The following is a 27753-nucleotide window of genomic DNA, read 5'->3' on the forward strand; positions in this document are numbered from 1 at the left end:
CAGGGCCTGGACTCTGTCTCTGGTTCTTTTGCTCAAGCGCTCTTCCACTTTGAGCTGCAGCTCTACTTGCAGGTTTTTTTGAGTAGTTAATTGGAGATAAGAGTCTCACGAGGACTATTCCGCCAGGACTGGCTTAGAACCAAGATCCTCAGCTCTCAGCTTCCTAAATAGCTAGGATTACAGGCATGAGCCACCAGCCCCCAGCTAGTTTTTGTTTTTTATTTTTTGAAACAGGGTCTTGCTATGTTGCCCAGGCTAGCTTGAATTTCAGAGCCTAAAGAATCTTCTTACTTCAACTTTCTAAACAGTTGGGATTATAGATATAGGTTTCTTTCTGCCTCTCTGTCTCTCTGTCTCTGTCTGTCTGTCTGTCTGTCTCTCTCTCGCTCTCTTTTTCTTCCTGCCTGCCTACCTGCCTGCCTTCCTCTCCCTCTCTCTCCCTCTTTCCTTAGCCTATTCTTTTGCTCCAGGCCAGTGCCTCAGTTCTGACCCTTTGGTGGTTAATTTTAGAGAAGAGTCTCACAGACTTCCCTGCCCAAGCTAGCTTTGAACCAGGATTCTCAGATCTCAGATCTCAGTTCCCTGAATAACTAGGATTACAGGCATGAGTCACTGGCACCTGGCTCTCATAACTATTCTCGATAGAAAATTAGACAGTTCTCTTTATATGGGAATCATTGTAAACATTTCCCCAAATACCTTTCACTAATCTTAGTACATTGCTGTGAACATCTGTCATGACCAAATCCTCATCCCCACCCACTGTACACTCAAAATAGTCCAAGTTCATACAGTTAGGGTTTTTCTGGAGATGTTCTCTTTATAATCTTCTCTTCTAGTCTCCTTCCTCATAGATGATTGTTCTGATGTGTTTGATGTGGTTTATTTTATTTGTGTATGTTCCCATAAAACATTATTGAGTGGTTTTATGCCTGCATTTTTCTCTTTTTTTAATTATCACAAACATAATATGTTTTTTTGTTTGTTTGGTTGGTTTTTTTGGTCGGTCCTGGGGCCTGAACTCTGGGCCTGGGCGCTGTCCCTCAGCTCTTCTGCTCAAGGCTAGCACTCTACCATTTGAGCCACAGTACTACTTTCGGCTTTTTCTGCTTATGTGGTGTTGAGGAATTGAACCCAGAGCCTCAGGCATGCAAGGCAAGCACTCTACCACTGAGCCACCTTCCCAGCCCAATATGTTATTTTTAAATGGTGCAAAAGGATTGAGAAGCCAACACTGCCTTCTCTGGTAATTCACAAGTCCTTCAGCCTTACTCCCAAATGTAAACATTGTGTTTATAGGCACAGAATGTTCCAAATATGACTGGATGTGTATGGGAACTGGAATTACATTTGTCATGTGGTGTACTTCCTCATATGATTCACATCATTTTACACAGACATCTGCCACCTTGCATTAACCTTTCTCAGAATGTTTAATTTGATATACCTGTGGGTTCATAAAGAACTCTTTAAGTGTACTGAAAGGCCCACCATATTTACTGGGTGGACATTGAAGAAACTATCATGCAGCTCTCCTCAGAGTTGGCATCCTATGTAACTACAGCACAGTACCAAAACCAGGAAATGAACACAGGCATAATCCACAAATGCTCATCAGATGTTGCTCATTGTACACATCCTCATTTTATAGTTTTGTTTTCAAAAGAAACACAGTGGCATGCATCTCGGAAGTTGAAGCAAAGGCCCTGCAGTTAAAAGCTAGCCTGAGGAGCATAGTAAAACTCTGACTCAGGAATAAATAAATTATAGAAATAAAGAAATAAGCCAGACACCATGCTACTAGAAGGAGTAGCTCAAGTTGCTCAGGAAGCCGAGATCTGAGGACTGAGATGGTGATTCAAAGCTAGTCCAGGCAGGAAAGTCTGTGAGACTCTTATCTCCAGTTAGCCACTATAAAGCGAGAAGCGGAGATGTAGCTCAAGGTTAAGTGGTACTGTGCAGTAGCCTTGCACTAAAAAGCTCAAGGACAGTACCCATACCCTCAGTTCAAGCCCCAGGACCAACACAAAAGAAAATGAATGAAAGAAGGAGAGAGAGAGAGAGGAAGGAGAGAGAGAGAAAGAGAATGAGAGGGAGGGAGGGGGAGAAGAAGGAAGGAAGGACGGATGAAGGAAAGAAGGAAGGAAGGAAGGAAGGAAGGAAGGAAAGAGAGAAGAAAAGAGGGAAGGGAAGGAAGAGGGAGAAGCGGAAGCAGAAGGAGAGGAGAGCACTTTTGATATGCAGTTATAGTCCCAATGTTTAGAAAGTTGAAGCAGGATTCAGCCTTAGGCCCTGAAGTTCAAAACTAGTCTATACGCTCCATGGCATTTTATTTCTGCCGTGGCTGTGTGTAAGACTTGTCGATGCAGTTATATGTTTGGCTCGTTCACTGTCATGGCTCCTGAATAGAACCCCATTGCATACTTCCTCAGTCTCTGACTCACTTATTCTCAGTAACAGTTAACCAGCCTCTAACCTCCCACCCAGAGAAAACAGTGCTGCCGTGAGAATCCTTGCCTGTGTTTGTGTTGGAGGTTGCTACGATATTTGAGTTCTTGACTCTCCTGAGAGTCGGCCTCAGTCCCCACACATGCACAGGGTGAAGATGCCTAGCGTCCCACCGATGGAAATCTCCAAGTCTAACATACCATAGAAAGCCTTTGGTGGCACTGTGAGATTAAATTTATGAAAAATTATGGTAAGAGATTTTATACAATATGAAAAATGTATATCAAAACTAATGATTGGTTGTGGGGAATAGCTTAGTATTAGAGCCTAGAGCTAGAGCCTTGCCTGGTATAAATGAAACCCTAGCTTCAACCCCCAGCACCCCTAAATAAATAAACAAAACTAGAGAGAGATTATCCTAATTTTTTTAAATTTTTCTTTTGTCAGTTGTAGGGCTTGAACTCAGGACCTAGATGCTCTCCCTGAGCTCTTTTTGCTCAAGGCTAACACTCCACCACTTTGAGCCACAGCTCAAAGGGTCCCACCTGGACTTTTCTTTCCTGGCTGACTTCAAACCACGATCCTCAGATCTCAGCTTCCTGAGTAGCTAGGATGACAGGCCTGAGCCACCATAGCCTGGCTCTCATTTCTGATCGATCGAACATTCTTCAGTTTCGAATCTTTTTCATAGTCTTCTTCTCTTTCCATTTCCTGTCAGAAAATGAAGATTCGTAAGCAGAACCTTGATTGCGTGATTTGCTGTAGAGAGGAAAACTTACTGATACCCATCTGAAGTTTTGTGGGCATTGTTCCATTTTATGCTAGAAGATGAAAGAAATAATGGAGGATGATAATTTGGTTTTTTAAAAAATCTTGTCTTGTTGCTGCTGTCTTAAATAATCGCTGAATGTGAGATTGTGGTGATCCAGGCCTCATACACCTTGCAGCGGCCAAGTGCTTACATTGCCTATGGCAGCTCCCGTGCTGGTGACTCGCCTGTCATTACAGTAGCCATCAGCAAATGCTTTCTGAAAGAAAACTTAGGCACACTGTCACCAGACTGGCTAGATTTCATAATTAGGTTCCTATGAAACAGACTGAGGGGTGTGTGTGTGTGTGTGTGTGTGTGTGTGTGTGTGTGTGTGTGTGTGTGTGTAATTACTGTTCTCTAATCAGTGATCTCAGTTCTTTGAGCTTTCCTAGTGAGATACTTACATTGTCCTAACTACGCTTCTTAGCAGCCAGTGTAACACCTTTAATGCAATGGAAGTACAACGTAATGATGGGTTTCAAGCCAGTCCATAGAATAGCATTTTGTAATTTAGTAAATTCATTTCTCCTGTTATTGTAAAATGATGTCAGCTTTGTCAGTTGATTTTCTATTTCAAAGTTCATTTTAAATTCCTTATGTAAGGCTAGGTGCCAGTGGTTCACACCTGTAATCTTAGCTGCTCAGGAGGCTGAGACCTGAGGCTCGAGGTTCAAAGCCAGCCCAGGCAGGAAAGTCTGTGAGACTCTTACCTCCAATTAACCACCAGAAAACCAGAAGTGGTACTGTGGCTCAAGCAGTAGAGCACTCACCTTGAGCTGAAGAGTGCAGGGACAGCGTCCAGGTCCAGAGTTCAAGCCCCACGATCAACAACAACAACAACAAAAATGTCCTTACATAAAACCATAGCTTTGGTTTGATTTGCTAGCATACAAAATTAGTAGCTAAGGATAAATCAATACTGGAAACTCAAGAAAGCTAAAAATCGGTTATACTTATGTTAAAATAGCAACCATAGAACTCTGACGTAACAGAAATGAAGCTATTGCAAGGTGTACATGTAAAAGCCATCTAATTATTCTAATTACTAAATGACTGAATCTGAGTGTGTGAGCCTGCCCGACTCACACACAGTACCCGAGAATGGGGAACTCCTCTGCAAAGATTAAGAATTAGTCTGGGAACGGCCAACAGCCCTGCAGACTGAATCTACATACTCCAACGTCAGCTGCTAAGCCATGGTCTGCAGATGCTCACCACTGACTAGCCCATCTCCTGCCTCTTCCTTCCCTAGACACCCTTGCACTTGGCCGTGATCACTAAGCAGGAAGATGTGGTGGAGGACTTGCTGAGGGCCGGGGCTGACCTGAGCCTTCTGGACCGTCTGGGTAACTCTGTCTTGCACCTGGCTGCCAAAGAAGGACATGATCAAATTCTCAATATCTTACTCAAGCACAAGAAGGCAGCTCCTCTTATTGACCACCCCAACGGGGAAGGTAAGAGCCCCTCGCAGTGTTAGCGCAGCCTCTACCACTCAGTTTCTAATTAACCGCTTACTATTTGATAAGTGTGTCTCGGCTTGACTTTCTCTGATCATGTGTAGTTCGTCATGTCTGGTGTGTGTTTCTCTTGCTCGCCATAGCGAATTCCTTTAAAGATGATTTGGAATGGTGACTCGGTAGGAGGAAGAAGCAGAGGCCTGAGCACACAGTGGTCTTGAGAGGTATAAAGCATCAGTCATTCCAAGAATGTGTACCTACTCTGTTTCTCCTGACAGCATACTAGGAGACTATGGCTTTGCAACCCAGAACAATAGACAACAGAGCTTTTAAAGAGTCCCCAAGCAGCAACTACGGGAGCTGGAAGCTCCCAGTCTCCAAGGCTGGGATCTAGTTGTGCTATTCCCTCCAGCTTTGGGGAGAACCATGGCTGGGCAGCATTCCCACCCTGTGCCTGTCCCTGTGCTTGGATCCTAGGTCTGAACGCCATTCACATAGCCGTGCTGAGCAACAGCCTGCCGTGTCTTCTGTTGCTGGTGGCTGCGGGAGCGGACGTCAACGCTCCCGAGCAGAAGGCTGGGCGCACGGCGCTGCACCTGGCTGTGGAACAGGACAACATCTCCTTGGCGGGCTGCCTGCTCCTGGAGGTGAGGGAAGCCTGGGGTGCCCTTGTTGGTTGTTGCATTCGATGCCCAAGGATGATTTAAGGATGTCTTTTCAAAGAAAGATGTCAGCATCAGCTTGACTCCTTCCTACAGCAGTGTATTCAACTTCTGTGCAATGTTCAGAGTAGCATCACCTACTGCTTTTTTTTGGGGGGGGGTCCGGTCGTGGGGCCTGAACTCTGGGCCTGGGCACTGTCCCTCAGCTCTTCAGCTCAAGGCAAGCGCTCTACCACTTGAGCCACAGTGCCACTTCCGGCTTTTTGCTTACGTGGTGCTGAGGAATCGAACCCAGGGCATCAGGCATGCAAAGCAAGCGCTCTACCACTGAGCCAACTTCCCAGCCCCAGCATCACCTACTTCTCTCATTAGGGATTGCTTCCAAGCAGAGCCAGCCCAGAGCAGCAGTGGGACTTGTGAACGGAGAAGCCGTGCACAGGGGTCGTGGGGACAAAAAGGCCAGAGACCCTTCAGCTAACGTTGTCTTTCTGTGCACACTGGGTTTCAGGGCGATGCCCACGTGGATAGTACCACCTTCGATGGAACTACACCCCTGCACATAGCAGCTGGGAGAGGCTCCACCAGGCTGGCAGCGCTCCTCAAAGCAGCAGGTAAGGGGCTTGACATTCATGAAAAAGATGATCACAAATGCAAACTCAACTTCACAGCAGTACTGTCGCCTTCTTTAAGCCAAAGACCTGTTTCTGAACGACAGGTAAGCAAAAACTTCATAGCCAATTTCATTGTAATTAAGGAAAGGCATCATGTAGACTATTACCCTGTCATGTTTTACTCTCTGAATCATCGAGTTTAATTTCTTTTCTTTCCTTTTTTTTTTGGGGGGGGGGGCTTTTTTTGGTAGTTTATTGGGGATAAGAGTCTTAAGGGCTTTCCTCCTCTGGCTGGCTTCAATTCTTAGATCTCAGCCTCCTAAGTAGCTAGGATTATAGGTGTATGAGCTACCAGTGCCCTGTAATTTCTTGTACAGTTCTGAGCTGTATCAGTCTCTGATCACATCACAACTGCCCAAAAGAAAAGATTTGAAAACCTCCTTTCACACAAGGGGTTGAAAAAGCAAATGAGCTGAGTACACTGTTTCTATGAATATGACCCTACACTGGCTCATTATAGGCACTGCCTCCTTGACTGCATTCAATCCACAGAAACACGTTTGAGATAAGTTCCACTACTATTGTTCCTGCCTATGAACAGTCCCATGGCAGAGTCCCCTGTGACAAAGCAGCCTGGGCCTCCACGCTTTATTTTCTCTCCACTTTGCTCAGGGTTTGCAAAGGGCTCGTGGTTCATTTAATACTCCAGCCCTATAAAGTACAGAAAATTATTCTTGTTCATCTTTGAGTCTCCAGTGCCTTGTGAAGTTAGAACCAAGTATAATGAAAATGATACTACAATCCAAGTGCCAGTGGCTCCTGCTTGTAACTCTTAGCTACTCAGGAGGCTGAGATCTGAGGGTTATAGTGTGAAGCCATTTTGGGAAGACAAATCTAAGCGATTTTTTTTTTTTTTTTGTCGGTCGTGGGGCTTGAACTCTGGGCCTGGGCGCTGTCCTTCAGCTCTTCAGCTCAAGGCGAGCGATCTACCACTCGAGCCACAGCGCCACTTCCGGTTTTCTGGTGGTTTATTGGAGATAGGAGTCTCACGGTCTCTCCTGCCCGGGCTGGCTTTGAACTGCGATCCTCAGATCTCAGCCTCCTGAGTAGCTAGGATTACAGGCATGAGCCACCAGCGCCCGGCTTTCTAAGCAATTCTTATCTCCAGTTAAATCACCAAAAAGCTGGAAGTGGAAGTGTGGCTCAAGTGATAGAGTGATAGCCTTGGGATAGCTAGAGGTCCTGCATGCAAGCCCCAGTACACACACACACATACACACACACAGAGAAACCAGACACACACACACACACACACACACACATACACAGAGAAACCAGATATTGGCCCTTCAAGTCTGATAGACATAGAAGTTACTTAAAATTTTTATAAGATTTTTTTTAACTGACGCATAAGTTCAAGAAAACAGAGCAGGTTAAGGCAGTCACTAAAAGATATGAGAACTTTTTCCTGGACAGTATCATATTTTTTCTGATAAGTAAATTATACGTTAAGTAAACAGTAGCCTGCCTGCTTGCCTGCCCCCCCCCCTCTCTCTCTCTCTCTTCCTTTCTTTCCTTTTGTCAAATTGAGCTTTTCCTTATATGAGAGGCGCTGGCTGTAGTGTGAGTGAACCATTTTGGAAGGCACTGGTTACACTGAAGAAATGTCTTCAGGCAGTATGCTATGATGCTTTCCAAAATGCTTTCTCTTAAACTCTCAGGATCTCATGAAAAAGTAGCAAGTACTGGTGTCTCTGATATAAATAGAGACGCCTCGTGGGGAGATCAGAGCCATGAAGAAGGTCACATGAAAAACAAGTGTGGTTCAGCCTCTCCCATCTTGGGTCCTGTTCCTGTTTCTCTTAGTTTCTCCACTGTTCTCATGGTCAGCTTACACACACATCATACTAGATCGAGCCAGCACTAGCCATGGCAAAGCAAGCAATTGCCTGGTGGCTTTTCTTGGACACTCTTCCATCATTGATTTTGCCCCAAATCAGATGTTCTGCCAACAAAATCAAAATGAGTTCCACATCGAAAAGAGCATCTTATCTTAACACTGTTCGCAAATATCACACCGAGCAAACACTATCCTAAAAGGTCACTAGGACTTTGAGTAGTTATTTGTGAATTACTTTTTGTATTTTTTTCACTGGACACTAAAGAACAGGCTAGCTGGACACCAGTGGCCACACCTGTAATCCTAGCTACTCCAGAGGTTGAGATCTGAGAGTCAGGATTCAAAGCCTGCCCAATTTAATATCAACAAAAGCCAGAAAAGGCGTGGTTCAATTAGTAGAATGCCATTCTTGAGTGAAAAAGTTATAAGGGAGAGTTTCCATGCTCTGAGTTCAAGCCTCAGTTACCCACACACACACACACACACACACACACACACACACCAGGACAGGTACATCCTAGCAGAAGGTTCTCTTCGTGTTTTGTTTTTAGCTTGTTTAAGGACTGGAGCCCTGGCAATGCTCTCCAAAGAATAAATCTGGCCAGCTGTCACTAGACATGAAGTATGTTCGCTCTTTTCAGCTAGTGAGAGGAGCGGGTGAGAAATGCACATTGGCAGCATACTTGAACATTAGGACATTGATCTTGTCAATGACCCAGTCCCTATGACTCATTATGTCCTGGTCCTCAGGTTAAAGGTACACCATTCAGATGAAAACTATCCTGTAAAGCTACAGGTCAGAAGTATTCAAAGCCTTTTGTTTTTAATAGTTCTTTTGGCGAGATAGGATACTACAAAACAACATTATGAAGTGGTTAACATTTTTTAATGTCTTTTTCTTTTATTTTGTGCCAGTACTAGGGCTTGAACTCAGGGCTTGGCACTACCCCTTAGCGTCTTCATTCAAGACTAGCTCTCTCCCACTTGAGCCACATCTCTGCTTCCAGCTTTGGGCTCATTAATTGAAGATAAGAATCTCACAGACTTTTCCTGCCTGGGCTGGCTTCAAACCTCTATCCTCAGATCTTAGCCTCCTGAGTAGAGAGGACTACAGGTGGGAGTCACCAGCACCCGGCTTAAAATGTCTTTTATGCCTTAAAATGTTTTGTTATTGGAAGTGGCGCTGTGGCTCAAGTGGCAGAGAGCTAGCCTTGAGCTGAAGAGCTGAGGGACAGCGCCCAGGCCCAGAGTTCAGGCCCCACAACTGGAAAAAAAAAATGATAATGTACCATGTGATTTTTTGTTTCTTTTGTATGTTCTTCCCCCGTGGTATAACCCCTGTTTTCACTGTATATGATTCCGGCACCCTGCATCTTGAATATACATTTTTCTAATTTGGGGCGGGGAAGGGAAATAACAAAATGCTGAAACAAGGACACAGGTTGACCCATTGTAACCATGAGATGTACAAGATACTATATTGAAAACGAACTTTACAACTTGGGGGGAGGGGCAGGGGAGGAGTTGGAGAGGTGGAGAGGGAAGGGATGGTAGGGGAAAAACAGAGGAGAAGGTAACAATGCTGGATAGGAAATGTACTCATTCCCTTACTCATGTAACTATAACCCCTCTATACAGTATTTTTACAATAACAATATAAACAAAAATTATTATTATTATTATTATTATTATTATTATTATTATTATTATTATTATTATTAATCTTTCGCATCTAAAGGTACATTGCCTTTGAAAATCTGACCTGGCAAGCAGTTGGGAGCTGACAAGGTTTAGTCTTGCCTAACAGTGTCACCTGACTTCTCAGGAGCAGATCCCCTGGTAGAGAACTTTGAGCCTCTCTATGATCCGGATGACTCTTGGGAGAAGGCTGGAGAGGACGAGGGAGTCGTGCCTGGAACCACACCTCTAGATATGGCTGCCAACTGGCAGGTGAGTGTGAGCTGCTTGGGCTGTATGACAGATGCTCATGTGGGAAGCAGAGGCCGGGAATGTAAGGACAGATGGCTTCCTTTGATTTGGGGCCCTGAATAGCAGGCCTTTTATTTTTAAGAAACTCAGCTTGTCAAGAGCCATATTTATCTTGAATCGCCTATCCATGGAAGATCTAGGTCAGCTGAGCCCTGAGTGTAAAAGTGTCTACCTAATCAGATCAGAGTCGAGATGTTGAGAGGTCAAGAAAACCCAAATTTTACATCGAGGTAGACGTTCTGCGCACACCCCAGAATTATTCCTATCTCAATTTCCTGAGCTCAGAGAAATTGCTATCATTGGTTCAGAACTTAATGTGAGTAATTTCTGATTGCAAAAATTCTTCTGAGGATTTCCCCACAAATATAAACAGATTAAATGTAAATCCTTCCGCAAAACCCCAAGGCACTGAGATCTGAGGAGGTAGATCAATGATGAGATCATTGGGTAAAGAGAAGAGAGAGTGGAGGAGTGGACAATGTACAGATCTTCAACACACAAAATGGAATTGTTTTGTTTTTTATTATGTGTGTGTGTGCCTGTTACCATCAGTTGTGAGGCTGGAACTCAGGGCCTGGGCATTGTCCCTGTGCTTTTTTTGTTTGTCTTCAAGGCTAGCACTCTACCACTTAAGCCACAGCTCCACTTGCAGCTTTTCAGTAGTTAATTGGAACTTTTTGGTAGTGAACTGGGGTAAGAGTCTCATGGACTTTCCTACCTGGACTGACTTTAAACCATGACCCTTAGATCTCAGCCTCCTGAGTAGCATCCAGGATTACAGGTATGAGCTACAGGCACCTAACACAAAATTGAGTTTTGAGGGTTAAGTTCAACTGCGCCTCTCAAAGCTGCTTGTGCGCCTCTCAAAGCTGCTTGTGCGCCTCCTGAAAGGCCTTGTGCATGGTTCCCCTGGTACATTGGCCATTTCTCTAGAACGTTCACAGTCCTCAACCCCATGTTGTCTTTCCCCTGGTCCAGCAGCAGCAAAGGGAGTGCATAGAACACCTAAAAGACCTGCACAGCTATGAGGTTCTTGTTTGTTTTGCTTTCTTTTAACTTAAGACATTTCAGTGTAATGTTTTCCCATGTTTTTTCCTAACCAACAGGTCTTTGAGATATTAAATGGGAAACCCTATGAGCCAGAGGTCACAGCTGATGATTTGCCGCCACAAGGTGGGTTGTGACAGCACCAGATTCTCTCCACCAGTTGCTCTCTTCCACACATGGTTTACATGGGCAAGGGAGAAGCAGCACTGGCCAGGAGGGGGTTATAACAGGCACAGTGTTTATTTCACAATCGAGGGAGATTGCCTGGTCCCCATCCACCAGCTCTGCTCTGCTCTGTTCTGCTGGGCCTCTGCCCTGCTGCGTCCCCTGGGAGTTGGACAACAAGAAAGCAGTAGCCCTGGGAGTGGACAGTCAGTCACCTGGTCCTCCTTTCCTTCAGGAGACATGAAACAGCTGGCTGAAAATGCAAAGCTGCAGCTCTACAAGTTGCTGGAAATTCCTGATCCAGACAAAAACTGGGCTACGCTGGCACAGAAGCTGGGGCTGGGGATCCTTAACAACGCCTTCAGGCTGAGCCCCGCCCCTTCGAAAACACTGATGGACAACTACGAGGTAAAGCATCACTTTCCCCTTTGCAGCTTTTCCGTCCAGCTTCCCTCCAGGGATGTGATTGGTCCAGAGGAACACCCTCTCCCTGCCCCATCATGCTGAGGAAGAAAACCAGTCCTTGCCCAAGGTGTGGGGAGGGGAACCCAGGCCAAGAGAGAAGCCCTATTTTTGAAGAAGTATGTCTTCATGCCCCCCCCAAGCCTTCCCATGAAATGCTACTTGCAAGTCAGAGTGGTCCCTCCGCTGTGATCTCCCCAGCACACAAGAGAGATTGTAAACAGCATGCACCTCTTCCTGCCCCCACGGCCATGTATGAGTCAGTACAGGGCATCGTGAGTCTCTGGGGTGCCTGCTGCTGTCTGCTTTGCTCAAGGTAGGGACACGTAGGGTGAGGCGATTTTTCTACTGTTGTCTCTTAGTGGATTTTGGAGCTTCAGCTCACACCGAGTTCCATTCTACTGCATGGGCTCTCTCTCCCCCTGCCCCTCCTCTCTCTTAGGATAAGCCACTTGTCTGTGATTTCCTGAGTGGCCTTTGAACAGAAACAGGAAGCGTGATTCAAAGACTGTATTTATGATCACAGGCCCTGTGTTTTCTTTCTGCCCTCCCCAGAAGCACTTGGCTCTGGGAGAGAAGACAGAAGGAGGGGACAGTGTTGAGGCTTCGAGCCTGCGCAGAGACTCAAGGACATCCTCTTGACTTTTTCTCCCAGGTCTCTGGAGGGACCGTCAGAGAGCTGGTGGAGGCCCTGCAGCAGATGGGCTACACGGAGGCCATTGAGGTGATCCAGGCGGCTCTCTGCACCTCAGGGACCCCAGCCTCCAGCCCTGTGAAGACCACCAGTCAGGCCCACATGCTGCCTCCCTCACCTTCCTCTGTGAGACAGCACATAGGTAAAGGGGGGAAAAAGACACAAGGGCAGAGGACATGGTCTCTGCTCCCGACACTGGGGTCTATGGTTCTCATAGGATGTGGCCCTTCAGATCTCATCTACCACCTCCTGAATGCGCCTTCCTGAGTAGCATCAGCCCCAGCCTTTTTGCTTTCTTTTTTTCTTTGTTTCTTTCTTTCTTCCTTTCCTTCTTTTTCTTCCTTTCTTCCTTTTTTTTTTTTTCGTCAGTCCTGGGGCTTGAACTCAGGGCTTGGGCACTGTCCCTGAGCTTCTTTTTGTTCAAGGCTCTACCATGTGAGCCACAGTGCCACTTCTGGTTCTTTCTGTGTATATGGTACTGAGGAGTTGAGTCCCAGGGCTTCATGCATGCTAGGCAAACACTACCACTAAGCCACATTCCCAACCCCATCAGCCCTAGCTTTACCTTTGTCCCTGTCACTACCATTTGTCTACAGGGACTGTCCCCACAGGCAGGCCCATTGACAGGCAAGTTACTTAGATTCCTGGGAAACTCTGAAAATGACATGGAGTTAAGGTCAATAATACTTCTCTCATTTCTTATGTTGAAAGAGAGAGAGAGAGCTACTCAGGTAGATTTGAGGATCTCAGTTCAAAGCCAGCCAGCATGGGCAGGAAAGTCCCTGGGACTCTTATCTCCAATTAACCATTAGAAAGCCGGAAGTAGCACTGTGGCTCAAGTGGTAGAGCACTCACCTTGAGCTCAAGAGCTCAGGGACAGTGCCCAGGCCCAGAGTTCAAGCCCTATGATCGACAAAAGAGGGGAGGGGAGAAGAGAGAGAAATTGAGATTCCTTGGGGAAAACATAGAGCATGAGGTTTATAGACTGGGGTCTAGCACATAGACCACAGACGGATGCTGATGTTTTTCCCACCTGAACACTTCAGTCCCTCCTCTACACCCCCCTGCTGTGAGCTCCTCCTTCAGTCCCCTCCCCATGCTCACCTTGCCTGCCCCCCACCATCCCCAGCATCCACCATACCTTGTCATTCCCAACCCACAGAGCGAACGAAGTCTCAGGGCAGCCCACGAAACACACTCTCTCTCCTACACCTCTAGCCCCCTGCCCTCTCCTTTATTTATTTTGTCTAGATGCAGCAGTTTATCCTGCTATAAAATGGGTGATACAGCACCTGGAATAATAAACCCGATTTCTAAGAAACAAAAAGGTCTATTGAGAAAGCATTTGAACAAACAGAAGACGAGGTGGTGACAGCACATGACCATGGATTTTCCTGTCACTCACCTGCACTGTGTAGGAATGGCATAGACGGGCATGGTAACAGGTGGAAGGCAGTGGTCAGATCATCCATGTTGCTATCCAGAGCCAGCCAGAACCCTTGCTGCAGGGAGAGGGGCAGGCGACCATAGGGTAGAAGACCGGCCACACACAGGGTCGGTCCTTGCCCGGCCTCCAGTGAATGCGTGCCTTCTTCCCCCCAGATGAGCTCCAGGACGACAGCATCTGTGACAGCGGTGTGGAGACGTCCTTCCACAAACTCAGCTTCACAGAATCTCTGACCAGCGGCGGTGGCTCATTGCTAACTCTAAACAAAATTCCCCACGAATACCGACAGGAAGGACCCATCGAGGGCAAAATTTAACCCACCAGCCATTTCCCTCACCGGTAAACCAAAGCCCTAAAATGTCACTCTTATCATCCCAAAGAAGGAAGGGAAAGTACATCCAGAGGTGCTCGCGAGGAGCAGACCCACTGCCCGGATCATTCTGGATTTCATTCATGGTCTTCTACACTTGGCTTCCTTCCATGAATTGTAGTGGTTTCACATACAGATAGAATCTAACCATCACAGCCCGCGGCTGAGCTGCAGCTGCATGGAGGTGAGGTCGCTTCCTGAGCTTTTCCAGATGCTTCGGGGGTTCCAGCTGTTTTCTGTTGCTGCTCCTACTGCTCCATCCCATTGTCATTCAGAGGTATCCTGTCCCTACCTGGATTCTTTCTCACCATCCACAGCACGCAGTTATGCATTCAGAATAATGAGAAAGAGAGAGAGAGAGAGAGAGAGAGAGAGAGAGAGAAATAGTTTAAAATGAAAGTCACTGGCCTGCAATTTTTTTTTTTAAAAAGGCTTATTGCTTTTTCTAATGTGCTTGCCACTGGGATTTGAAAAACATGGACTTAGCGATATTTAAACATGGCTACAATCAGTGCTGAAAATGGTATTTTCCCCTTTTTCTGCATTTTTTGCTATTGTAAATATTTTTTTAGATCAAATACTTTAAGGGAAAAAATGTTGGATTTATAAATGCTATTTTTATTTTACTTTTATAATAAAAGGAAAAGCAAATTATTGACCTCACATTTTCGCTTGGTCTCTGCAGAAAAGACGATTCTTTGCCATTTGGGCTATCACTCTGTAGCCCGGTGATCACATTTCCATTCCGGTTTAAACACAATTGAAATGACCAGAACAATATTGAAAGTATTCAAACCTAGGAGGAAAGTTGGGGTTGTCAAATTCTGGCCCAGCACATCTCATTTTCACATATCACCCCTCCCTCTTCACCTTCCAACAACACCTTCTCTATGTATTTGTGATGCATAAAATATCGAAGTTTCATGGGCACTGGTAACTCACACCTGTAATCCTAACTACTAAGGAGGCTGAGATCTGAGAATCACAGTTCAAAGCCAGCCCAGGCAGAAAAGTCCATGAGATTCTTAGCTTCAATTAGCCACCAGAAAACTAGAAGTAACACTGTAGCTCAAAGTGGTAGAGTGCTAACCTTGAGCAAAAAAGAGCTCAGGAACAGCACTTAGGCCCTGAATTCAAGCACCATGAAAGACAGGAAAAGGAAAATTGAAGTTTCAACATACCAGAAGCCCTTGGGGACAAGGACCCTTTCCAGCATGAAGCTGTGTGAACTTTGTTTGGAGTTGGAAACCAAGAAGGTGTGTGGTGGGGGGAGGAAGTGGGTGCAGGAATCAGAAGATTTTGAAGGAAATGCAAATGGTGGATACTGCCATATGCATCCAAAGTCCCTCTTTAACAGAGGCAGAGGCTCTGTCAGCTTGGCCTGGGTGCAGGAAGCCATTACTGACAGCTCTCCAGATGCAAAGAGCCTCCTCCTCGGCTCCGGCTCCCGGGGGGGGGGGGGGGGGGGATTCACGCCTGGCCCACTTGGGACAAGGCTGCTGGGCTATGGGATCTCCAGCTCCCTGTGAGACTGGGTAAGGCTTGGTTACAGTCTTCCCCTCCATACCCATCCTGCCTCCTTCCCCCTCTCAGAGTGCTGCTGCCTCCACAGGCCTAGCCAATCTGTATGGCAGGGTCAATATCCCAGAGGACCTGGCCAGCACAGGTACTGGGGACCACACTGGACAACTCTGCCCATGCTCAGTCACTTAATGTTGGAAATAGCCCAGTAAGATAGTCAGTGTTATCTTCAAAGTCTAGAAAAGGAAAGGGAGGTTTAGAAAGTTCCAGGTGGCCATGGTAAAGTTTACACTCCGCTTTGTCCAGCTCCTGAGTTCACGGATTAGTTCACAGCGAAATACTACTACTACTACTACTAATAATAATAATAGAGTCCTGAAGTAAACTCCAACATATATAGGAATTTAGTATAAGATAAATTTTCAAGCAAGTGAGGAGAGAACAGATGTTCCAGCTGGTTGGGCACTTGGAAAAATAAATAGAAACCTCTTACCTCCCTCTTTTCATTTTAATAATTCCCAGATATATGAAAACATAAACCACAGTAGGATCAGAAGTGCTGGCGTCGTGGATGAATAACCATGAAGTAGAGAAGGCCCTTCTAAGCAAGGGTTCTACATGTTATAGTATGTCACAACAAAAAGTATCTTTTGGTTTTTTTTTGTCGGTCACAGGACTTGAACTCTGGGCCTGAGTGCTGTTCCTCAGCTCTTCAGATCAAGGCTAGCGCTCTACTGCTTGAGCCACAGCACCACTTCCAGTTTTCTAGTGGTTTATTGGAGATAAGAGTCTCACAGACTTTCCTGCCAGGACTGGCTTTGAACCGCAATCCTCAGATCTCAGCCTCCTGAGTAGCTAAGATTACAGGTGTGAGCCATCAGCGCCCGGATTAGTAACTTTTTTTTTTTTTTTTTTTGGGTCCGGTTGTGGGGCCTGAACTCTGGGCCTGGGCACTGTCCCTCAGCTCTTCAGCTCAAGGCTAACGCTCTACCACTTGAGCCACAGTGCCACTTCCGGCTTTTTCCTTTTTGCTTATGTGGTGCTGAGGAATCGAACCCAGGGCCTCAAGCATGCACGGTAAGCGCTCTACCACTGAGCCAACTTCCCAGCCCGACTTTTTTTTTTTTTTAAGACAATACTACTCTTACTTTATTGCCATATTCATGCCCCTACCAATTCTTTCGGAGTAGCCTGTAATCCTAGCTACTTAATAGGCTGTGATAGGAGGATCGAGGTCCAAAGCTAGCCAGTGCAGAAAGGCCCATAAGACTCTTATCCCTAATTAGCCACCAAAAAGCTAGAGGTAGAGGTGTGTGTGGCTCAAGCAGTAGAGTGCCAGCCTTGAACAAAAAGCTAAAGGAGAGTGCTAGGACCTGAATTCAACACACACATACACACATACACACACACACATACACACACACACTAGTTATAATAATAGTATTTGAAGACTTATGTGTGGAGTGAATTGTTACCATTGTTGTAACTTGACCGTTTCCATGCTGGAAATTACATTAGAGAAACTGATTGGAGGAAGAAGGATTCAACAACTCATGCCAACAGAGAAAAATAGCATCCTATGGCACCTGTGGCTCATGCCTTTAATCCCAGCTACTTGGGAAGCTGAGCTCTGAGAATCATGGTTTGAAGCCAGCCAGGGCAGGAAAGCCCCTGAGAGCTGTATCTCCAATTAATCACCAGAAAACTGGAAGTAGCGCTGTGACTCTTAAGTAATAGAGTGCTAGCCTTGAGCAAAAAAGCCTAAGGACAGCACCCAGGCCTTGGATTCAAACAGGACAACTGACAGAAAAGAAAGGAGAGGGGAGGAGAGGAGAGGAGAGGAAGGAAGGAAGGAAGGAAGAAAAAGAACACTCCTCTTCCTTAATAAGAAACCTGTGTCTCCCTTTTTCTATGAACTTACTCTTTCCCCCACTGGGGACCCTGCCTGGCCTGGTCGCTTGCCCCGTGCTACCACCACCTGCCAGAGATTGCCCTGTGTGTGAAAAGAATGCCACTTGGTACCAGCAGATGGGGTTAAATACCCAAAAGAGTTCCGGAGATCAGGTGAACAGCAACAATGGTCCTGAACCAAACTTGCTCGGAGAGCTTGTCTCACAGCAGGAGGCCAGTTAAAAATAGCTTCCCCCGGTCTTCAGTCATCTTTTGAGGTCTTTGTACTCCTCCTCCCTGTGATCCAGAGCTTTTCTTCTCCAGCAGGACCCCCCACGGCGGCTTGTCTCCCTGCCTCCCACCCCCACCCCTTGGGTGTCCTGAAGTCTTTCTTTGCGGTCACCTGCAGGCTGGGCAGCCCCACCAACTGGACTGTCTGTGTATTAGCAGGTGAAGGGAGGGGGAGGCGCCGGCTGGGTGTGCACTTGCTTCGAATAAATGGTTTCTAGGACTAACTCTCTAGACATCTTCAAAGAACACTTATTTAACCTCTGCTTTACAGTAAGGACACCCATTCTGAGGCTTAAGTAACTCATTCTATATCAACTCCAGGTCCCTCTGAGGTCCCAAAGACTTTGATGGTGCCTAACGACTTTTGGAAAAACAAACAAACAAACAAAAAAAACAGATGCTATATTTGAAAGAAAAAGAAGACCCTCATACGGATCTGCCCACCATTTGCAAAGCATACAGTCCCCAACCTAAAAGCAATACAGCCCAAAATATCAAGAAAAGGAATTAACGCTTGGTTAAAATATCTTCATTTCCCCCTACTAACAGGCCAAAATGTCTAAGCATGAATTGTGCATGGATTATAGACTATCACACCTCTTCTCCTACTTTGTGCATTCGGGGTTGGGGAGGGGGCATTTCCTCAGGTAATGGATGTGGGAGGCAGAGTAATCAAAAGAGGATGGAATTAAATTCTGTTTATTTTCTCTAAGAAATCGCAGAACTTAAGACTGGATAGATCTGGGCTGGGAAGGTGGCTCAGTGGTAGAGCACTTGCCTTGCATGCCTGAGGCCCTGGGTTTGATTCCTCAGCACCACATAAGCAAAAAGAAAAAAGCCAGAAGTGGCGCTGTGGCTCAAGTGGTAGAGCGCTAGCCTTGAGCTGAAGAGCTGAGGGACAGCGCCCAGGCCCAGAGTTCAGGGCCCATGACTGAACCCAAAAAAAAAGACTGGATAGATCTGAAAGGCCACTGACCTGAAGGCTTACATGGTAGAGCATACCCCGCATCCAAACAACAAAAATCACTTACCTGACAAGTTTTCCAAATTGATATCCTATGAACAGCAGAGACTCTCCTCCCTGATGCCCTCAATGCTTGCTATGTGCCTGTGCTTTCTTCTGTAAACACCAGGATAAAATACCCACAGGACTTGAGGGAAAATGGAAAAGTGACCAGACAACCACGCGTCCCTTCCTCTCATGCCATCCTGGAGAAAAACTTCAGTCCTGTAGTTAACCAAGAGCTGGAAGATGAGTGGAGGACTATTTCTGTGCCCAAGATTGAGAGGACTGTTGATTTTGGTAAACATTAGGAGACAATACTTTAAGATCCTTTCTAAGCTGCGAGCTGATGGCTCATGCCTGTAATTCAAGCTGCTCAGAAGGCTGAAATATGAGGATCACAGGTTCAAAGCCAGCTCGGGCAGGAAAGAAAGAAAAGAAAGAAAGAAAAGAAAGAAAGAGGAAGGATGGAAGGAAGGAAAGAAGGAAGGAAGGAAGGAAAAGAAAAGAGATCCTTTTTAGTTCCAAACATGATTTCTGAGTCACCTACCATCACTGTACTGAGAGAGCTTAAAGATGTAGCTGAGTGTGGAGTTCTCGCTTAGCATTTGCCAGGCTGTGGGTTCAGTCCCCAGAACAAACTGTCTTCCCCAGTAGAGGCTGTATTGTAAGCACAATTCACAGTCTGAAGGAAATCCTCAAAGACAACCAGGCTGTGTTGCCCTTGCCACAGGCTCCACGGACTCCTGGAGACCCTCCCACTTCCACATTCCAGGGGTCCTTAAAGACAGCATTGCATGAGACATCTTGAGCTTCCAATGACAAGGTTAACATCTTGAAACCATGGCCCTTTTTGGCCTCACTCAAAGGAAAAGTTCCTCGTCTTGTAGTCTGCAGAGAAATGGCAGGACCTGAGTCCTCATTTTCTCAGATGACTGTCAAAGAGAAGTGAGTTCTGGGGACGTACCATTCTCTTGAGGCCAGAAGCAAAGCACCCCAGCACACACAGGCCAGAGGAGTCCCATGGGCCCAGGCTGGTATCTCCCTTCTCACCCATTCTTCCAGAACCTTCCTCTTGCTCTGAGCATCTCAGAAGCTTTTTCTTCAACACCTTACTAGCTCCTGTTTCCTTGTGCCCCCCCAATGATTTTCATAACAGTGGCTCCAGGAAGCCATTCATGGACAACCCAGGTTAATTCAACATCCTTTCTCCCAACCAAAGCATAGGCTGGGCCAGAGAGACCAGAAGACTAGAAATTCCATCCCGGTGATGATTTATTGCAGCCCCACAGACTGGGGCTGCCACTGAGCAGAACGGCCAAGAAGAAACCTTGCTGTTCTCCTTGAAGACTCACAGCTCCTCCGGCTTCTCTGTCACTTGCCTAGGACACTGGGCAGGACTAACTTTCCCTCGCCTAGTACATACACATCTGAGGGGGTCGGGATCACGCATGTGCTCACAGAAGAGGGAGGCAATCAGCTCAAGGCAAAAGGAGCATTCTTCTCCACCTCATCTTGCTCCAGGAAGGTCAAATCCACCATTTGGCCCTGCCTTCTGGCTGCACAGCCAAACACACATCATGAATAATAAGTAGCAGATGCACACAGTATGGGGGCCAGGCGCCATTTTGGTTCTGAAAGGCCAAGGGATTGTAGGTTAAAGCTGCAAAGAGGAGAGAGTTGGTGGGTGATGTATAACAAGACCAGGCAGAAGAGACCAGGGAAACTTCACCCTCCTATTCATCAGAAATCTTTGCACATCGTCATAGTTCACGGTCTCCTTCCTGTCCTTTGCTATGTGCCTTTTCCTAGCTGATCTGACTTCTTCCTCATCAATCATTTCTTAGGAAGGCTTTGTGCCAAGTTTTCATAGATTCATGGTAATTACATTCCAACTAAAAATTGTGGGGCACTGGTGGCTCATGCTAGCTACTCAGAAAGCTGCCTTCTGAAGCATACCCTTCAACCAGCCCAGGCTGGAAAGCTTGTGAGACTGTCATCTCCAATTAACTACCAAAAAAGCTGGAAGTGGAGGTACAGTTCAACTGATAGAACGTTATCCTAAAGCAAAAAAGTTCAGGAGCAGCACCTAGGCCCTGAGTTCAAACCCTAGGACCAACACCACCCACACCCACACCCACACCCACACACACACACACACACACACACACACACACACACACCACACACACACACACACACACACACACACACACACACACACACACACACACACACACACACACACACACCAGCTTCTTCTCCCCTCCCCACCAGAGGGCAGCAGAGCCCAGGTCTCTGTGGACATCTCCCTAAGTCAGCACCCGGCAGTGTTCACCCTGACCCCCACAGGCCTCACTTCCTGTGTGCTAGAGGCCAGTCCTGGAAGAGCCTGAACTTTGCACCGCAGCTGGCTTGCCTCTTCTGTTTTTTTGTGTGTTATTTGTTTGGGTTTTGTTTATAAAACTGCCAAGAGCCACACAGGAACAAAAGGAATTAGAAACATCTTTGGCTTTCTCCTTGAGGTTTTCTCCTTCCACCTAGGTGGTCCTTTTTTTTCTCAGTAAAGAAGACTTACATGGTTCTTTTGCTTTGGGCAAGGAAATAAGGGACACCCTCCCCCAGTGTTCCAGGCATAGCCCGCCTTATCTTTAGAAGAACAACAGTCAGAACCAGCATTTACAGTGTCCTTAACCTGTGTTAGGCACCGGATAGACTTTATCTTACTGAATCCTCACAACAAGGCTTATAGGATAGTTACTGCATTCACCTCAGCCTAAAAATAAGGAAATTGGCTAGGTACCAGTGACTCACCTCTATAATCCTAGCTACTCAGGAGGCTGAGATCTGAGGATCCTGATTCAAAATCAGCCTAGGCAGGAAAGTCCATGAGACTCTTCTATCCAGTTAATCCTAAGAAGCCAGAGGTGGAGCTGTGGCTCAAGTGGTACAGTGCCAGTTTTCGGTGGAAAAGCTAAAGGATAGTGTCCAGGCCCTGTGTTCAAGTGCCAATAACTAGAACCAAAACTTTAAAAAAAAAATAAGGGAATTGAGGCTTAGAGACTGACTGGTCCAATATCAGTTAGATACTGAGACCAAATTAGCAGAAACGCAATCTTAGAACATCAACCCATGGCCACATGAAGCATGTGTATGCACATACACACCCAGAGTCACACACACACACACACACACACACACACACACACACACACACACACACACACACACACACACACACACACACACACATACAATTTGTTCCTTTTTCAAAGGAAAAAAATCTCCTTGTGATTGCAAATTGATTAGTTAAAAATCTTTCAGTTCAAACAACAACAATAACAAAAATGTGGTCACACAGGGATGCCGGTCACCCAACTCTGCGTGGGAAGGGGGTGCGGGGGGGAGGGCTGGGGTGCTTTGCTGGCCCTCTCGGGCAAGGCATCACTCCAAACGCCTTCCTCACCAGAGACACTCACACGCAGGGAAGCAGCATTCCAGCGTCCCTCAGATGACGGGAAACTGAGGTGTCCCCTTCCCCAGCCCAAGTCTAGCCTCATGGCTGACCTCAGCGCACAGGCCTTCAACTGTGAGGTCCCATTTGATTACAAGATGAATGAATGGATGGATGGATGGATGGATGGATGGATGGATGGATGGATGGATGAAATTTACATTTTGTCATTTTCTTTTTTTTTTTTTTTGGTCGGTTGTGGGTCTTGAACTCTGGGTCTGGGCGTTGTCCCTCAGCTCTTCAGCTCAAGGCGAGCGCTCTACCACTTGAGCCACAGAGCCACTTCTGGTCTTCTGGTGGTTTATTGGAAATAAGAGTTTCACGGACTCTCCTGCCCCGGCTGGCTTTGAACCATGATCCTCAGATCTCAGCCTCCTGAGTAGCTAGGATCACAGATGTGAGCCACTGGCGCCGGCACATTTTGTCATTATATGAAGGTCAGAAATAGATGTTTATTTTCTTTGAAATCTTTGCCCTTTTTAAATGATCACAAATAATTTACCTTTAAAAAAAGGGGGGGGGGACTGGGAAGGTGGCTCACTGGTAGAGCACTTGCCTTGTATGCATGAGGCCCTGGGTTCAATTCCTCAGCACCACATAAGCAGAAAAAGCCGGAAGTGGTGCTGTGGCTCAAGTGGTAGAGTGCTAGCCTTGAGCTGAAGAGCTGAGGGACAGCGCCCAGGCCCAGAGTTCAGGCCCCACGACCAATAATATATATATATATATATATATATATACATATATATAATAAATATATTATTAATTTAAAAACATAGCTTGGCTCTTCAGTGATTGACCAAATATTCCCTGGTCATTGCTATGACCAGGCCAGGCTGGGTAGGCAAGGGTCAGTGCCCTGGACTACTGCCTCCTATGCCCTGTGCTTCTGGTTGAGCCTGTTCACTGCTGTGTCCATCCAGGTTCAAATATGCCCACCTCCCTAGGCCTATTTGTTGGCTTAACACCAAAGCAATAATTATAATAGTTCACATTTGTTAAATACTATTAACCTAGAAAGTGAACACTTACTACTTCCAAGGCAGAGAAAGACTCAGTAATTTGTACCAATGCCAAATAGCTTCTGTGCTGGATCTAGAACTCAAAACACAGGGATGTCTGGTGTCAGAGCTCATGCTTTTTAATTTTGGCATCCATTAGATTCTTTTGAAAGTAAAATCAGGAGGCCTGGCTGGAAGTGGACTGAACAAAAAAAGATCTTAAGAAGTCACATTATGTCAGGCATCAGTGATTCACGCCTGTAATCCTAGCTATTCAAGAGGCTGATATCTGAGGATTGCTGTTCAAAGCCAGCCTGAGCAGGAAAGTCTATGAGACTCTTTTCTCTCATAAACCACCAGAAAACTGGACGTGGCCCTGTGGCCCAAGTGGTAGAGCACTAGCCTTGAGCTGGAGAGGTGAAGGTCAGGGCCCAGGCCCAGAGTTCAAGCCCCACAACCAACAACAACAACAAAAAAGTCACATTATAAGAAGACCCTTCAATATGTCTGACATCTCTATTTGTCAACCTTTTTTTTTTAATTCTTCAAGGTCACAGAAAGGTTGCTGCAGCTCCAAGTATCAGATTTTTGTTTTGTTTTGTTTTGTTTTTTTCAAACTTGTTTCTCAACTATTCCAAACAATAAAAAGTTGGGAGTCATTCAGTAGTTCACGTCAGGTATCTCTCTTAGCAGGCAGGAAAATCTACCACATGTCTTTGTCAACTTGGATTTCGTTTTTCAGAATTGTGTCACCTTCCTAAAGCCTCTACCAGTCTCTGACACAGGGCAACAAGATGATTCAATCTTTGAAGCTGGACGTGGCAAACCTCTGGGAGCAGAGAAGACTCTGGACATGGGGTTTTCCGCCAATAGTGTCTGCTCCAACTCCTGACGCCGTGTGGCTTGTCTCCCAGAACCCAATAAAATGTTATAATCAAAAGTTATAATCAATAACAATAGCAGCATCAAAAGGTATTCCCAAATTTATACCAGGTAGAAATGAGTACTAATTCTCATATGGAAATGTACATGATCAGGGCTGGCGGTGTTCTTCAAGGAGCAAAGACACCTGCCCAGCAAGCACAAAGCCCTGAGTTCAAATCCCAGTACTGCCAAAAGAAAGGTCCACGGTCTAGAACATCCCATTTCCTGAGAATTCCAGGGAACATGTCTTGCTCACACTCCGTGGTAAAAACTTGCTTGTCTCATCTTGTGATGTGGCACACAAGGCTCCATAAATCTTCTCTGAAGAGCAAAGGGGTTAAGCTGCCTTGTGTTGGCGATGTTTTCTGTCAGGGAGGATTTAACAGCCCTGTCTGCAGATGTCACGAGAGATATTTATAAAACATGAAGCGGGGATGCCATGCACTTGTTCCTTCTGCAAAGTCCACAAACTGTCTGGATCCTCTTCGAGGGCTTTAAGACATCTTGGCAGGGTGGGTCAGAGCCCAGCCCAGCTGACCAGCAGATCCTCTGCTCTTCCTTCTGAGAGTATGAATTGCACTGAGAACCTTTAAAAACAAACTCAACTCTCTCCTCTCTCCCTCTCCCTCTCTCTCCCTCTCTCTCTCTCTCCCTCTCTCTTCCCCCCCTCTCTCTCTCGTTCTCTGTTCAGTCATGGAGTTTGAACTTGCAGCCTGGGCATTGCCCCTGAGCTGTTTTGTTGAAGGCTAGCACTCTACACTCTCAGCCAGAGCACCACTTCCAGTTTTCTGGTATTTAATTGGAGATAAGAGTCTCCTGGTTTTTCCTGCTGGGGCTGGCTTTGAACCACAATCCTTAGTCCTCAGCCCTGTGAGTAGCTAGAATTACAAGTGTCAGCCACCAGTACCCACTGTATTTTTTTCCACCATTTTTTAAAAATCTTCTGTAACATGCTTTCCAAAATGACTTTTCTAAAGTGCTTAACGAGCCCAGAGCCCGTTCTTGCTTTACCTGCTTATTGTTTGAGTCCTGGGAAACAGAGACTCATCTGCCTTTCCCACTGCCCAAACCCTGCAACAGAATAATGTGGACAGAGCAACCCACCGCAAATGTTTGATAAAGAAATGAACAAATTCTCACACAGCTTTTTGGATCAGAATATAAATGCATATTAAGCCCAACATCTGTGGCTCATACCTGTAAGCCTCAGTACTCAGGAGGCTGAGAGCTGAGGATCGTAGTTGAAAAGCCAGCCAAGGAAGGACAGTTAGTAGGACTCTTATCCCCAATTAATCACCAGAAGTGGTGCTGTGGCTCAAAGTGTAAGGCACTAGCCTCAAGCAAAATTGCTCAGGACCCAGGCCCTGAGTTCAAGTCCCATGAATGAATGAATGAATAAATAAATAAATAAATGCATATTGTCTTTTTGTCTTGGGTATTAAGGGTTTCTGCCTCACTCTAATTAATTAAAAACTAAGGGTTTTTCCATCACCTTTTCTGCACAGTCCTTTTTAATTTAATTTCCTGTGGAATCAAGTTGATAAGATTTTACCCAGTCCAGATTCTGGGAAGTACTTACTGTGAGATGCTTTGAATCTCCTACACAAACAATGCCTGCTTGTTTTCCTAAATCTTACCAAGCTGAGACTACATTTCATATCTGAGAATCATCTTTCTCTCTCCGTCTCTGTTGCTTTGGGAACATTCAGGCAATGTATCTTTAGTTCTCCTGCCCTCCAGTTTACCTTCATTCCAACCGAGAACACAATCTTGCTGTTTTCTTTTCTCAATGACTTTCCAGGGTTCCAAAATGTCTCACAATGAAAAAGTCCAGTAAGAGACAAAGACAGAATAGGAGTTATAGTGAATGTGAATGAGAAAATTACCATTTTTATTGTCCTCTCTGTCCTGAAGTAGGAAGGTACAACCCTGGGAACTGACCTGTCTGCCTGCTCTCTTCGCAAAAGCAACACAGTAAGACCTGATCCTAGTCTTTCTACTCTGTCTATTGCTTGCACAATGTCTAACAAAACACTTCCCAGAAACCCCCGGCAGGTATAAGTCTATCAGACTCAATCACATGAAATGTAGTAAAATCAATCTATCAAAATGCCATCAGTGACTAGCCCCCTTGTCACATCTGGCTTGTGGAAAAGTCTGGCTATTCCATGTTTTATAGAAATACCACATACACAGCTCCTTTCTCTCCTTTTTATATGTTATTGTTAACATATATTTACTTACTTGCTTTTGCCGGTCCTGGGACTTGAATTCGGAACCTGGGCACTGTCACTGAGCTTCTTTTGCTCAAGGCTAGCATTTACCACTCGAGCCACAGTGCCACTTCCGGCCTTTTCTGTTTATGTGGTACCGAGGAACTAAACCCAAGGTTTATGCATGCTAGGCAAGCACTCTACCACTAAGCCACATTCCCAGCCTATATTTATTTTTTCTTTAAAATTATTTTTAGCTGATATCTTTTTCTGTAACAAATTGCCTTTGTTTGTTTTTTTTTTTTTACTTTGTTTCATATATTAGTGAGGTGCTAATTAGTATGTTAAGAAGTACAATGACTATTTCCTTAACATTTACAATGTTCTGTTCCAGACCCTATTGTTTGTGTTGTTGTTTATACTGCTACTAAGGCTTGAACTTGGGACCTAGGTGCAGTCCCTTATCTCTTTTGCTCAAAGCTGGTACTCTACCACTTGCGCCTCAACTCCACTTCCAGCTTCTTTGGTGGTTAACTGGAGATAAGAGTCTCATGAACTTTCTTCCCTGGGCTTGACTCTGAACTCTAATCCTCAGATCTCAGTTTCTGGAGTAGCTGAGATTACAGGTATGAGCTACTGGCATGTACCTCTCCAGACTCTATGTGTTCTCCCAACTACCTGCTAAATTTACCTTTAGCTAAATTAGGTTAATTATTCCAATACAAACAACAGGGTGAGTACTACTATTTCCACTTTACACAAGAAAGTGCACATTGAAGCTAAGCACCTTAGTTCAAATGGTACAACCAGGGAGGACAGAACTGCCATGGAATGTCTGGCCCATCAACTTCAAAGCCCCCCCACCCCCCCCACACACACGGCTTGAGAATGTGTGCTTCTTCCTCTTCCTCCTCCTCCTCAGCAAAGTCTGCTCTGTGTGTGTGTGTGTGTGTGTGTGTGTGTGTGTGTGTGTGTGTGTGTGTGTGTGTGTGTGTGTGTGTGTAAAACGAGGAAACCCTTAGATACTGAAAGAGACAACTGCATCGTTGTATATTAATACAACAATCTTTTGGGGGTTACCAACTCTAACTCATCTTAGTTTCTAAAAGAAAACCATTGAGTCCCAGTTTTATATCAAAACATTAATTGCTGGTCCATTCTGTCACCAAATATGAATTCTTTCCAGGAGAAAAAACTCTCAAATACCTTAGTTGAGGGTCTTTAAGCATTCTCGATTACAAAGCAGAAATTAAAGTCCAGAATAGCATCGGGTATGTATTAGGATAGTTTTAAAATGATTAAATGAACCACAGGGAAAAAAACACAAAACATTGAG

General features: G+C 45.6%; 1 protein-coding gene across 2 annotated transcripts in view; it reads left to right on the forward strand.

The window, feature by feature from the left end:
• The window catches only part of Nfkb1 (nuclear factor kappa B subunit 1), a 120482-nt gene extending 105756 nt beyond the window's left edge, over positions 1–14726 (forward strand). For both annotated transcript variants that reach the window (XM_070022348.1, XM_070022349.1), the window contains exons 17-24: positions 4512–4713; positions 5194–5363; positions 5887–5989; positions 9715–9839; positions 10985–11051; positions 11326–11498; positions 12208–12388; positions 13849–14726. In XM_070022348.1, coding sequence (XP_069878449.1) covers positions 4512–4713; positions 5194–5363; positions 5887–5989; positions 9715–9839; positions 10985–11051; positions 11326–11498; positions 12208–12388; positions 13849–14009 — 1182 coding nt within the window. In that variant the 3' untranslated portion in view covers positions 14010–14726. The remainder of the gene's footprint in view (positions 1–4511; positions 4714–5193; positions 5364–5886; positions 5990–9714; positions 9840–10984; positions 11052–11325; positions 11499–12207; positions 12389–13848) is intronic.
• Positions 14727–27753: the final 13027 nt, after the last annotated feature.

This window comes from Dipodomys merriami, unplaced genomic scaffold, assembly GCF_024711535.1.
Source record: "Dipodomys merriami isolate MVZ:Mamm:240054 unplaced genomic scaffold, mDipMer1.0.p SCAF_15, whole genome shotgun sequence".
Taxonomy (NCBI): domain Eukaryota; kingdom Metazoa; phylum Chordata; class Mammalia; order Rodentia; family Heteromyidae; genus Dipodomys; species Dipodomys merriami.